The 15,200-nt window shown below is 34.0% G+C and overlaps 1 protein-coding gene across 1 annotated transcript in view; it reads left to right on the forward strand.

Annotated features, from left to right (window-relative positions):
* The first annotated feature begins 490 nt into the window (after positions 1–490).
* Positions 491–15,200, forward strand: part of LOC121385618 (homeobox protein Hox-B6a-like) — a 45,175-nt gene continuing 30,465 nt past the window's right edge. The window contains exon 1 of the mRNA XM_041516365.1: positions 491–970. Coding sequence (XP_041372299.1) covers positions 496–970 — 475 coding nt within the window. The 5' untranslated portion in view covers positions 491–495. The remainder of the gene's footprint in view (positions 971–15,200) is intronic.

A 15,200-nucleotide genomic window follows, 5' to 3' on the forward strand; every position in this document is an offset into this window, starting at 1 on the left:
GAATAAACACTTCATAAAAAACAGCTATCCTACGATTAACTTAGAACCCTCTACCGTTGACGCGCATTGTGAAAAATAGCGAAATAATTGTTCCCGCGCCCTACAAAAACCTTTTGATCTAAAACTTTATCGCTGTGGCCAACGCTGTATTCAATACGCCCATCCATTTCTACTTACCTAAATATTTACATGGATAAGCCGAGTAACTGATGATATTCGGCGATGGGTAACTTTTGTTTATATTATCTGTTTAGCTTCAAACAGTAAGGCCCTACCACTCGACAATCGCCGTGCAACGATCGCACTGCTTTCTATGGCGGAGGCGTCTTTAAGAGCAGTGGTACAGCTCCCGCGAGGTCACGGCAGGTCGCGGCTCCGCGCTGTCATTGGCTGGTACGCAAACGTTCTGGTTTATCTGTAGTAGGGACTTTAGAAGATCGCAGAGCACTGTCAATGATTTTCTGGAAGTAAAATAATTCTTGTCTTTTTTCCTCCATGGTTTCAGCGTGCCATAACTCGGGTCTGTACCACCAAGAGACTTTTCTGGGAAGCGACATGAGTTCGTACCTGCCCATACGTCACAGCGTGCCCCGTGGAGAGGATCTGCACGCGGGGGACAATTCCGGGTACATGGACCATTTCCTCAATATACCGGAGATATGTCCCACGGGGAACTACCGCACACCCCGATATTACATGGGGTCGTATCAGACGGATGCATGCAGAATGGAGGCGCTTCAACAACAGAGAAATCACGAACTTAGGATGGGGCTGCAGGCAAATCGCTCTTCGTTCTACCCCAACATGAACATACCGGGTATGCGATTCGGGGATGCCGGAATAGAATCTCAGACAAATTGTGTTCAGACGCACGGACGCAGCGGAGACAACATCAGTCCGTGTTCCAAGGGTGGTAATGTTTCGGCGGAAAGCGAGACCCCTTCGTTTTACCCGTGGATGTCCATTGTAGGTTTGTACCCTCTTGTTTTGTTTTTTATTCCGTCCTTTTTTTCCCCCCTCTCTGTTTTTTTTTTTTTTTCACTCACCCGCGTAGATACATAGTCGTTATTTAACGAGAGAACATAAAATGAAAACGGCGCTCTTAACGTTTCGTTCGCTGACCCATTCCGAGTTTTATAACCCTCTTTCTCTCTCTAGGGCCAGCTTACACAACGCTCGGATCACAAAGGTGGGGTGTGCAGGTTCTAAACTTAATAACTTAAAGGGAACCACCCCCTCCTTCCGAAACTGTCGAATTCCGCCTCAGATGTGGGACGGAATTTGGGCAATAACTGACTTCATAAAAATTCATTAGCACATAAAAGTCGGTCTATAATGTGCGGTTATGGCAACTCATAGGGATACGGAAACAAGGGCTAGCTTCACTCGAGGTAGTAACCCGACACACGTGAACGCTGAAATAATTTATAAATTATAGCATCAGTTTTATTTTAGTTGTTTATTTTTATCACCCCGACTCACCGACGATGTTTGCATTGCGTCATTTTGTAGCCTTCGTGTAATTACGAGTAACTCTTTTTAAGAACTCCTGTTCTCTTCTCCATCCGTTCATATGGCTGCAATAGTATTTGCTGCTTTTACATTTCACGTTCTCCTGGTGAATAAAGTGAGCGCCGAAAGATGTCGTAAAATGTCTATATAAGCGGTCTAAGCGCTATTTGAGTCTGGTTTTTATTTCCCCTCTAGGTAATTCGCATGTCCTCAGAAATCAGTGTTAAATTCCCATAAAAATACAGGTGATTTGTAGTCGTTTTATGATACTGGATACACGTGTTTCCTTAATGTTTATTTATTATTTATCGCTACTCATTCCCAAATGAAAAATAACTTCTGTTCATCAAATGTTGTCTTTAAAACTCCATTCAATGGGCGGCTGATACATGCGTATTTATTAACATTATGCAGGCAGACTGAATTTACTTCTTTTTTTCATACATTAATCTGTGAAAAAAAAAACACCCTTACACGCCATGTTGGTTTTAACTGTCAGTTTGGAGTTACATTTCACAATAACGTGTGGTGTTAAATATCGTCATGTGATAGTGCATAAATTTTGATAGCCATTTAGCAAATCGTGTTTGTTTTATTTACATCGTTATTTTCTTGTTAAGTGGTATATTTTACTGTTTATGGTCACAGAAAATGTCTGTAATAATATTATTGCTCTCCAGTTAATCTACTCTATTAATATATATTTATATTTTTATTATTTTTATGATTAATATTTTGGTTTTATTATTATTATTATTATTATTATTATTATTATTATTATGTCAACGGTCTATATTCCTTTTATAATAATTATTCAAATTACTAAAATTACTAGAAACATAATTTTCTTTATATTTATTTATTTATTATATATATATATATATATATATATATATATATATATATATATATATATATATATATATATATATTTATTTATTTATTTATTTATTTATTTATTTATTTGCTTGCTTGCTTATTTATTAACTTATTTAATATTTAACATTTCATTAATTCATTATTTCATTAATTCATTAATTCATTCAATCATTGATTAATTCCATCATTTATGTTAACAGTTTTTCCACACTTATTTTCTGTAATACAAAATTTATTTTCGTCTGTGAAAATAAACAGTCAAACTGACAAACCCAAAGTCACGTTACACGTTTGGGAAATATTTTTTAAAGTAAGAAATATTGATTGAAAACGTGAGGCATTTTTAATGGCGTCTAGTGTTTGACAAGATTTATGTTTAGCATTGTACTCAACAGACACCTACATCTCGTTGTCAAATAAAGACAAACATTTTTTTTTTTTAATAATTCACTGAAAACGTAGAAAATACCTTATTGATCTTAATTTTATATCTAGCTGCCGGCGCGTTTTTTCTAATTTTCGGATTCAATTACACGCGTCTAAATACATTTTTGTATATTTGATCATCTGATTATGTGTATTACAATTTTAATAACTGGCACTGTTGGTTTTATGTACAATTGTTAAGTTTTACGTATAATTTAATTCATCTGTTTGCCAAAATGTTTGTCTATAGATATTTAATATTTTTTTTATGGGAGGTTTTGTTTAGCAGCAACAAAACACACTTCTAATAGTATAATAGTAATGATACAGACACAGAATACAATAATACGTTAACCGTTAATATACATAATTTAAATTAATTAGTAGACGTGCCAAGGGTTTGTTTTTGGTCTATTTAATTTATTTTTTTGATGAGATTATAAATTTGTTTTTAGCTTTTGCTTCGTAGTTTATTAACCTAGGATGTTAGGACTTGATTCATTGATTGAACACCCCCCCCCCCCCCCCCACTCCCCCCCCAAACAAAACAACAACAACATGTATATATATATATATTTAAAACGTTGTTTTGTTTAATGCGTGCTTGATAAAGATAAACAGATAAAATAGATAAAAATTGTCTTGCATATAAACATTCCACATACGGAACTGGGTACAAATCATGTTACATATTTGTACGAACAAGACACATACAAACATCGTACTATTCTACTGACTAAATAAGGAATAATTATTGGCAGTACATGCATATGCCAAATCACTGGGCACAAGTTGTTTGTATATATACAGAGATAGAGAGTGTCATTGGTTGTCGGTGATTTTGTTTTATGTTATGTTTAGCACCCCCCCCCCCCCCCCCCCGACCTATACTAATCCTAAATAATGTCTGTTCTCTACCCGATACATGAATTATGTCCCTTCGTACGCAAAGTTGCTTATTTCTGTAAGGTGTACACCGAGCAGACGGCAAACTGCACGAGACCGTCTCGCGCTTACCGCGGCCCCGTGGAGACAGACGACACAACGATTGTCCTCGCTTATCATTAAAGGGAGACTATTTATCATAATATGTCAGTGAGCCGATTTGTACACGATGTCCGACAAAACATTGTAAACCATATCTGTCGTAGAACGAGCGTGGTAGCGAGTGTAGTATATTTATCATACAACAATCACAACAGTTTAACTAGCGCTCGAACAATAACAATGATGGTTGTTAGCGCGTGCGTAATTGAGCCCTTGTCTTAAAGTGACCAAGTCTTTCTTCTTCTTTTTTCCTTTTTCTTTTTGTTTTAAAGTTAGTCGTTAAAGACCTACTAAACGCTGTTTTTAAAGACCTAATGCTAACTGTGTGAGCCTTGGGAAATATTTAAAACTTTAATGACAGTAGTATTTAAAACACTTTAAGAAAATGTCGTCAAAAACATTTCTGTGAAAAATGATGTATAAAATATATATTTCTTTTTTATATATTTCTTTATTTACGTATGCATCTATCTATATATTTAACTACATATTTATTATCCTGTATAATAATGTAGTTTTGTGTCAGTGCGATTGTACGAAGTTCTATATTGCGTGTCAATATGTTAACGTGATACTCAAAGTTAAATAAACAAATGTCGCACCCCACGCAGTGCATATGATGACCCATTTCCCTTTACTATGACAGTAAATATACCACTAAATTAACAACAGCAGGGCGGGATGTATATTAATAGAAACCCGTCGGACAAATTACAATAAATCATAAAATTGATTTCCAAATAAGCGACGTTTTTAATTGTTACGATCGACAAAGTTAAGATCTGGCCATACGCTGGTTACTAATAACGGAAATAATACAGCGTGCCGCATGCCATATAGTGTTAGGTTTCAATGCAATATTTTGAAGAACTATATTTCAGTGCTTCTTGGAATCAAATAGAGCCTTGAATAAAGTAATTGTTTTAAATGGTGGTAACTGTTTTGTTTAGTATATTTCATTTCAGTGTAATGTTTCACTGAACCCGTTTTAGTATTAGTTTATTCAGTGGCTCACAGAATGACCCAGTTTTATGACACAGGGTTAGAAAGTGATGAAATAAAATAGATAAAATAATGTTTAGGAAGAAACATTTTGTTTTTGAATTATATGTTATAACCAGAAGGACCCACAACATAAATAAATAAATAAATAAATAAATAAAAAAATAAATAAAAAAATAAATAAACAACACAACACAACCCCTCCCCCCCCCCAATTAAAAAAAAAATGATGATGATGATTATGATGATGATAATGATAATAATAATAATAATAATAATAATAATAATAATAATAATAATAATAAAAATAAAAATAATAATAATAACAACAATAACAATAATAATAATATAATTTTAGAAAGCAAATTATTGTATTGCGCTATGTTTGACATTTAAACATTTATAAATAGTTTAATGACAATTATAGTACTATTTTACCTTCAAGTGTTCGTATTTTTTCCCACGGAAGTTATTTTAATTCCTGGAATGAAAAAAAAGTCGGTTAATGTATCCTTTTAAATGCAACGCTTATCAAGCACCTGCCTACTACTGGCATAGCATTTACAGAATTCTACAGAAGTTCAATTCACTTCTCACAAAATTCCGTTTGCAGGGTTGGTTTCGAGATTTCAACTAACACCGACAGAATGTGATTCTCACGACATTTTACGACCATCTTTTTTTTTACGACTCGGACTATCAGCGAGTAACGACCGAGGTCTTTTTAATTCTTAATCGCTTTCTTTTCACAGCCTCGGTGGAAATGTCCCGCTTTATTACCGCCTTAACATACACGTGTAAATGACTCGCAATGATCGGCGAATCTTTGTCCCCTTTCTTCTGAGAAAATATAAATACAGCTAAACCGAAGTACTTGGATAAGCCGTGACTATGAACATAGAAACGAATCGACCACGCAGAAAAATGTAATGATGAACCATTCTTGTAAAGAAAAAAAAGAAGAGAGAGAGAGAGAGAGAGAGAGAGAGAGAGAGAGAGAGAGAGAGAGAGAGAGAGAGAGAGAGAGAGAGACACACACACAGACAGACAGACAGACAGACACACGGAGACAGAGAGACAGAGAAACAGAGAGACATGGAGAGGCAGAGAAATATGGAGAGAGAGAGAGAGAGAGAGAGAGAGAGAGAGAGAGAGAGAGAGAGAGAGAGAGAGAGAGAGAGAGAGAGAGAGGGAAAGAAAGAAAGAAAGAAAGAACTATTAATAGGATAAGGGATATGATATCAGGTTTAGTCAGTACCCAACTGGGATAAATGTGTTTGTGGAATTTCCTCTGTTTAATTTACAAATCTTATTCGATTCACTGTTTGGTATATCACTAAAATTGTCATATTGATTCGATTTCCCTTCTTGCTAATCTATGAAATTCGACTAGTATTCACTTCTTGTTGATTTGGAAATTTACAACTTGTACTTAATATACTTATTGGTACTTTACTAAAACTGTAACATGTTTTAATCCATTTCTCTTCTTGCTAAGCTATCAAATTCTACTCAATTTTCCTTGTTGTTAATTTGGAATTTTATATGATTATTTTAACAAATCATATTTGTTTGTTGTGGTACTTAACTAAAATTGTAGCATTGAATCGATTACTCTTTTTGTACTCAGTTTTGCGTATTGATACTTTATTAAAACTATATCATTTTTAATCAATTTCTTTTCTTGCCAGTCTATCAAATTCTATTCAGTTTGTCTTCTTGTTATTTTGAAATTCTTTCTGCATATGTTACAAATCATACTCGATTTGGTTTATTGATACTTCATGAACACTGTAATTTTAAAAATCGATTTCTCTTTTGTATATATTTTTTATCGAAGTCTATTATTGGTTAATCTTTCAAATTCTACTCACTTTCTCTTCTTGTTAATTTACAAATTCTACTCACTTTCTCTTCTTGTTAATCTACAAATTCTACTCACTTTCTCTTCTTGTTAATTTACAAATTCTACTCACTTTCTCTTCTTGTTAATTTACAAATTCTACTCATTTTCTCTTCTTGTTAATCTACAAATTCTACTCACTTTCTCTTCTTGTTAATTTACAAATTCTACTCGAGTTATTTTATAAATATTGTTAAGAATGTTCAGCCATTGTAGCATGTTTTATAGAAACAGAACGTTTTTGACGAATTAATTTACGTATTAAACACTTTTTCTTGTTTCGAATATCAACATTTACTGTTTACATGTACCATAGTTTGACACCCAATAGCCGATGTGGTTTTCTTGCTGGGGTGTGGTTAAACATTCATTCATTCATTCATTCATTCATTCATTCATTTTGTTTCGAAAATCAGTGTCTATATATCCAACGTGTCTTATATTTGTACCAGTTCGAATTTCAGTTTTTCCGTATTTACCGACATTAATTTTCCGGACGTAAATTTCAGTTTACCACAGACACCAAAATTATCAGACACATTTTACATATGCACGCACTGTTATGCTGACTACTGAAATGTATTTAAAATGTAATATTGTTGTCGTTGAAGAAGATCCACTAGTTTGAAACATGTTACAATATTTCATTTCATTTCAACTTATTTTGTGCTTATATCCAAGCACGCTGTCCTGGGCACACATATCAGCTGTCTGAGCTGTCTGTCCAGGACAGTGGGTTAGTTGTTAGCTGTTAGTTGTTAGTTAGAGAGAAGAGGGTGTAATGGTTTTACCCCTACCCATTGAGTCGTTAAACCTCGCTCTGGGTGGGAGCAGGTACCGGGCTGCGAACCCTGTACTTTCCAGCCTTATGTCCGACGGCTTAACCACGACACCACCGAGGCCGGTATCTTACAATAGACGCAAACCCAAGACAGTGTCTTTAATTCTTCAATTCTACTCGATGTTTCCTTTGCTGGTTTACATAATGTAACATGCTTTCTCTTTTCGTCGAGTTTGACACCCAATAGCCGATACATTTATCGTGCTGGGGTGTCGCTAAATATTAATTTGTTCATTCATTCTTTCACTCACTCACTCACTCACTCACTCACTCACTCACTCACTCACGCATTCATTCATTTATCCAGTCACTATTTTTGTCGATCTACAAATAGTGTTAAAATTCCATTTTATTTTGGATATCATTGTCAAAACTGAACGACACAAACTACATACAATGGACCTGAGGTCTCTTGGTGGTAGGACTGAAACTCCTCACGAACCCTTCTCGCAAGTTTTATAAATTGTGCCCATTCCTTTTGTATATATTATATGCAATAAAAATTTCCCCCGTTCCAACCAGCGCTCTCAGACTAACACAAGCTCTCCTGGCATACAAGAGAGATCCCATGTTGCTAACAAAAACGCATGCAGTAGCTTTCATATGAAGATTGCGTGTCAAAAGTATCAACTATTTGGAACATTAAATTAATCAATGCTATCTAGTGGCGTCGACAAACAAAACAAATGTTAACACAGTCAAAGTGACAGACAGACAGACAGACAGACAGACAGACAGTTTATTAAAGACTCAACTCATTACAGCAGAATAAAAATTTAGCGTATCAATACAAACAATATAAATTATACAATTGTAATAACCACTCTTTAAAGGAACATACCCTCGTTTTTAAACACTAAGGCATAGTTTTGACTATTATAGCCGATTTTGATAACTGAAATCATACTTTACTTAGATTTTATTTTTTTAGATTATCCATTTCCGTACATAGGAGGTGTTTTTGGTCAAACTGGTGTTTTTAATATCAGAAAATGCATTTTTCATATTTTTAAAAACGTACGTGCGTCTGAGTGGTAACAGTTATGGAGTCGAGTTTTAGTCTATTTTTAGAGGGTATTTCACCATTTCAAAGTCACAGACTCACATTTCACTCAATTGTAACTTTATCCAAATGTGTTACAGGTTTGTAGATTAAATAAACTTAGTGTTAATTTTCATGGGCTGAAACTTGGGTCCGTCCCTTTAAGTTTAACTTTGTATTTCTCTTGTAAGACAGCTCTCGATTTTGCATCTTGCTTATTTACAACCTGTTTCCCATTTCTTTGTTTGTTGGTAAGCTAAATTATATTCAAGTCTGCCAAATTAAACTTGTTCAATATAAAAATTAAAACCCCCACATTATTTACTAAATTGTATGCTATTCCTCGCCTTCTGTGTTACCTAACTCTAACCGTAAGTATCGAGCTCGTTAGAAATTAATGCTAAATTATATGATAATTATATTACATTGAAACTGTATCTGGTATGAGCTCTTAAATATCGAAAGAATATCTTATTATTAGAATTAATTATTGCGCACGTTTGCCATGTCCATTGGTTAATTTAATAGCGGTAAGTCGACTGTCCTATGAGACGTGTACTGAATTTAAAATTACATATTTTAACAGGTGGATTGGGATCAAATTTTCATTCTTGAATTAAATGTACATCATTAACTAGTTTATTTGTTTATTTATTTATTTGTTTATTTATCTATTTATTTATTTATTTAAAAATAATACCAATATATTGTGACATATAGTTCTTTCCATCTTCCATAAACATTGTGGGTTTTTTTGTAAATAATTTCAGTTTCATTTGAAGGGGAAAGAAAGGTACAGTTGTGTTGGAAATAACAAATCCCCCCCCCCCCCCCCCCCCCCCCCCCCCCAACACACACACACTTTTCTTTGTATGCAATTAAAAAAAATAAAAACCCAATCGGTCCAAAAATAAATAGATTATATTGCGGACCACAATACGACAACGGCGTTCATTCGTGGGACGCACTGTAAGATAGGCGCGAGTAAAGTAACGGACTGGAAGTAAAAGAAAACACATTAGAGTGACAGACCCTAGTTTGTAAACACTACGGGGTATTTTTCACTATTAAAGTGACAAACTAGTTTCTAAACACTACGATGTATTTTTCACTATTAAAGTGACAGACCCTAGTTTTTAAACACTACGACGTATTTTTCACTATTAAAGCCGGGTTTTTTTGACAATTTAATTAGAGGTACTTACATTTTACTATTTCGAATATTAATGTCCATACACCTGAAGTGGTCATTCAGGTTTTTACAATACCCCAAATATTATTCTGAAGCAGCTGATTTGCGGAAATTGCATATTTAGTTGTATATGATTGATATATTGATATTAAAGCTATTTTGAATACATTTTTTTAAAAACACAATAACACAGTTACACATTATAATATACAACATGTACAAAACTGGTCAATTTTAGAGTAAAGTTATGAAAACAGACCAGATAAGTACCGTTATACGTTTGTACTTTGTTACTACTACATGCAAATCAATTTATTTGTCTCTCTGTCTGTCTGTCTGCATGTGCATGGGCGAACATCTACTGAAAATACGAATGTTATATAGCTTCTGATCAATCCATTCCGCACTCACCTGATAACGCACACATGTAAAGAAGTTAATTTATAATCAGTTAATATTCAACTTGCAATTACACAGACAGAACACTATACAAAAGAGCACGCATTATGCACATAAAAATGGGTGGGGAAAAATAAAATAAAAAATGGCCCCTAATTATTTTATAAAGAAGTTCTTAATAAACGGAAATGGAAATGGAATTATATTTATATTATAACGAGGAACAAAGATATATTTGCATCTAAAATTATACTTCATTTTATCTTTCTTATGTACATTTATTCTGTGAAGGGTCACGGAAAATATTACACTCATTTCTGGTAGGTCAACACGCCGGAATGGGTATTCCATTACAACATCAATACACATATGTACATATATGAGTATTAATATCTTTGGTTTTTATATTTAGTATAAATGTGAATATTTGTTTATTGTATATATCGTCTCTCATAATTCCCTATGGAATGGCTTAAATACTTTTATATGTTTATTTTAAATGTAATTATGCTGTACATGAGGTGAGACGTAAATGAAATAGCTGTCTGTCTGTCTGTCTGTCTGTCTGTCAATAATATGTCCGTGTACGTACTTTAATACTAACAGGTTCAAACGCATTGGTGAATTTCACTATATTTTATTTAAAAACACAAAGACTGAGATAAAATTGCCATCGGAACTGACATTTCGGTACTTTTGACTATAGATAACGTATTACTAGTAAATGTATAATGTGAACAAATTAGAGATTCGTGTCAATTTAATTTGAATATGCAACGGAACAAGAATAACAAATGAATGTAAAGTTATAAGTTTTTTCTTTCTCTTCTGAATAAAATGCTAGAAATATTTTTTGTCTTGTATAACTTTCTGTAATATTATATTGTACGTCATCAATATGTTTTTATTATCGTATTTATTAATATTCAATGTTTGTCTTTTATTATATTTATTTATGCTATTGTTTGAATCCTGTTATTCTAGTAAGAAATATACGGATTAAAGGGACATATTTTAATTTTTAAACACTAAGGCATATTTGTAAAAACTATTATAGCCGTTTTTAAACACTAAGGCATATTTGTAAAAACTATTACAGCCGTTTTTTATAACTGAAATCATACTTTACTTCGATTGTATAGTTTAGATTATTAATTGACGTAAATTCGAAAGTGTTTTTGGTCATCCTGGTGTTTGTAATATCACAAAATGCACTTCTCATATTTTTAAAAAGGCACGTGCGTGTGAGAAATAACAGTTATGGAGTCGAGTTTTAGTCTATTTTTAGAGGGTATTTCACCATTTCAAAGTCACACACTCATGTTTCACTCAGTTGTAACTTTATCCAAATGTGTTGCAGGTTTGTAGATTAACTAAACTTAATGTTAATTTTCACGGGTTGAAACTAGGGTCTGTCCCTTTAACTAAAAAACTCCTCCCAGAACTAAAATGTTAGTAGCGCTAATAAAGAAAAAGATAATTAGTTATATTTAATTAAAAGACCAAACAGAGAATAGAAAACAAAATCAATTATCTATTATCGTAAATACATTTGCATGAGGTTATCAAAGCGATAAGAAGAAAATTATTAAAATAATTATTTATTTATTTATATATTTATTTATTTATTTATTTATATGTACAATGCAGATGCACACAGTAACCGTTAGCTATACAACAACAACAACAGCAACAAAGACATACACCCAACCGACCAACAAACTAGCAAACAATACACATAGAACAGTCTACATTATATTAAACATAAAATAGTGTTAGTAAAACAATAATAGCTCCATCTTTCGGCGCATCTTGTTAAACACATTAGTCTTACAACATCCAAATATAATTATGTCTAGATGCCATCAACAATATATTTATTATTAGTCCCAATGGATATGTTTTATATGCACCTTGCCGCAGAGAGGACAGCGCAAATGTACTGTCTTTGATACACGAGTCGTTCGGATCTGGTTGGAACGAGAAAATAGGCCGACGGATCCACCAAGGAGGGTTCGAACCTGCGATCCTACCTCAGGCGCCAGACACAATAATACAAGATGTTCTTTAGCTAGAAAAATTATACTTTTTGTTTTATTGTTATTACGTAGTGTTTTTTCTTGGTGGGTTTGTGTGGGTGTGGGTGTGGGTGAGTGGGTGGGTGGGTCGGTGGGGGGGGGGGGGGGGGGAGATAAGGTAATAACCGCTACCCTTGACATCAGCTAGGTGCAGGCGTTGTGAAACAGGGTCAAACTGTTACAGCCGGAAGTTAAAGTTTGAATTATTAACCATCGGCATGTGGATGTCAAACATCTTACAGAAAACCCGCTACATATTGCCATTAGCATCAAGATATATTTAGTATACACTTTCCCGCAGACAGGAGAGATCACATGTCACGGCCTTCGATGTACTAGTCGAGGTACACTGGTTGGGACGGGACCAAAAACCCAATCAGTGAATTGGTCCTCTACAACGGTTCGATCCTTAGCTAAAGTATAGAACAATATACATTTTTAACAATACGTTTTGCGATACTTTCCCAGCGTACCGGTAAACTGTGCTAATATATTTGTACGTGTTTTAGTCAAACGTATTATATTTTCAAACAAAAACTACTAGTTTAAGGAAAGAGACAATAGCTTCAAATGTTCGGAACGAATCTTCATTGACTGTTGTATCTGTTTGTTAAATTATACAAAATGTACTTGAAATTGAAGCGTTTTATAAATTGTAATAATTGAGAATTGGTCTTCATAATATATCGTGGTCCGTATCGCAGTTCAGGTTCTTGTATCGTTATATATCGCAATGGAAAAGTTTTGGCAATGTCCGTCACTACATCATTCGATCGAGTACTACTACCATGTCCTCCGAAATTGAAAAAAGAAAATCACGAAAGAAACAAACACGTTAAATAATAAATTATCTCGCCCATCGAGAGAAACGCGGACTATGTTTAACTTGGTAGTGTAGCTAGCTCGTGCCACGATGACATTACAGAAAGCAGTCGTTACCTAAAGTTAAGAAAGATTTAAAGATCAAAGACGTCGGGAAACAAACCAGTTCTTTGTTAACAGCGTCAGGACCATTACCGCACACGCTTCGTTAAGTGGACTCGTTGACTGAGGCAAAGGTCAAGGTGCAAGGCAAGGGTTACACAGTGTTTGTCACAACTTTAAATACAAATCTCGGATGTGCGTAAAACACACACTATTTTTGGTTAAATGCGGGATTTGAACCCACTCCCCCAAACCAAAAAAATATAATAATAATAAAAATAAAATAACAATAATAGTAAAAAAAAAAAACCCAATAATAATAAATAAATAAATAAATAAATAACAAACCCCCCCCAACCCCAACCCCCAACCCCCCCACCCCCCCAAAAAAAAACCCCAACAAAAAAACATACCCCCCCCCCCACCCACCCAACAACACAGATTTAAATATTATTAAAATGGATAAAATGGCGATGAGGATAAAACACTACCACTCAAAAAATAAATCATGGGGTTTTAATTAATTTTATTTCATAATTTTCGAATTTTTCTGTAAAAATCTACACCGCTCCACAATTGGATAATATAGGTGTAGCTATTTCACACAAAATAGTTCTTCCTTTCCAGTACATTTTTTTCTTTCTTCCTTTTGTTTTCCTTCTTACCTTTCTTTCTTTCTTTGGTTCTGCATATTTTGACATTCCTTTCATCCATACTGCATCCTCCTGTACGCCATGTTGAAACATTTATTAAAGAGACTATGTATGTTCTGTTTACTTCATCCTGGAATGAGTGGCCTGGACGTAATAAAAGTGATTTTATGATGATTGTTTTCATAATTACAGTCAGACATTTTTACATAGCTTTTGTTGTTTAGATTATCACTGTGCTCAAGTGGTGTCGTTAAACAAAACAAATTTTAACTTTCGACCCCTCTAAAAACTTCGCTTGTCACAATCTACACCCTCCAACCCCCTTGCACAATTCCCTGCTCATGTGCCTGAACCAAAACTCGAATAGGGCCGACATATATTATCATTTTTAAAAACGCACGTACCTCTGAGAAATAAAGGTTATGGAGACGTGCTCTAGTCAATTTATATCGTCATTTCAATGTCACAAACTTTTGTTTCACTCTATTATAATTTTACTCAAATGTGTTACAAGTTTGTAGATTAGCCAAATTTAATGTTAATTTTAGCGAGTTCAAACTAGGGTCTGCGAATTTAAATGATGATATTTTAATTATCATTATTATTATTATTTTTAATGATAATAAAATAGGCGCATATCGTTAAATACCTCAGCCCTACAAACCCCAAATTCAACTCAGTGGCGTAGCCAGGGAGAGCACGGGGGCAATCCCCCCAATCAAACTTTAAAAAACCCTGTATTAAATTTTATAAAATCATACATACATACATACATACATACATACATACATACATACATACACACATTCATACATACATAGTTTGGGTTGCCCCCCTCCCACCCTATATAAACTACTGGCTATTCCAGTGATTCAAATGCAGGTACCATCAATAATATATTTACCAAAATTCCATAAAAAAAATTATAGGCATAAGATAGATATGCACATGCTATATACAAACTATAATGATGTTGTCAGGCGGCCGAATATATATATATATATATATATTATATATTCATAAAATAATACATACATGCATACTACATACATACCCAAAACTATACACTGCATTGTCACATGATATTTTTGTCTGTTCATTATTTGTCAGAAAGATACATGGTCTATTCATCGGTTTTGTGTTATCAATGTACAAGAGCTGGATGGCTTATTGTAGAAATATTGGGTGGAAATGGCAAAGCCTGTTTTTCACTTACATGTGTGTAACCACACGTATTTAGAATGCTTAAACACCCACATTTAAGACCCCCAAACCCCCCTAACCCCACCCCCCCACTCCCCC

Source organism: Gigantopelta aegis, chromosome 11 (assembly GCF_016097555.1).
Source record: "Gigantopelta aegis isolate Gae_Host chromosome 11, Gae_host_genome, whole genome shotgun sequence".
Classification (NCBI taxonomy): Eukaryota; Metazoa; Mollusca; class Gastropoda; order Neomphalida; family Peltospiridae; genus Gigantopelta; species Gigantopelta aegis.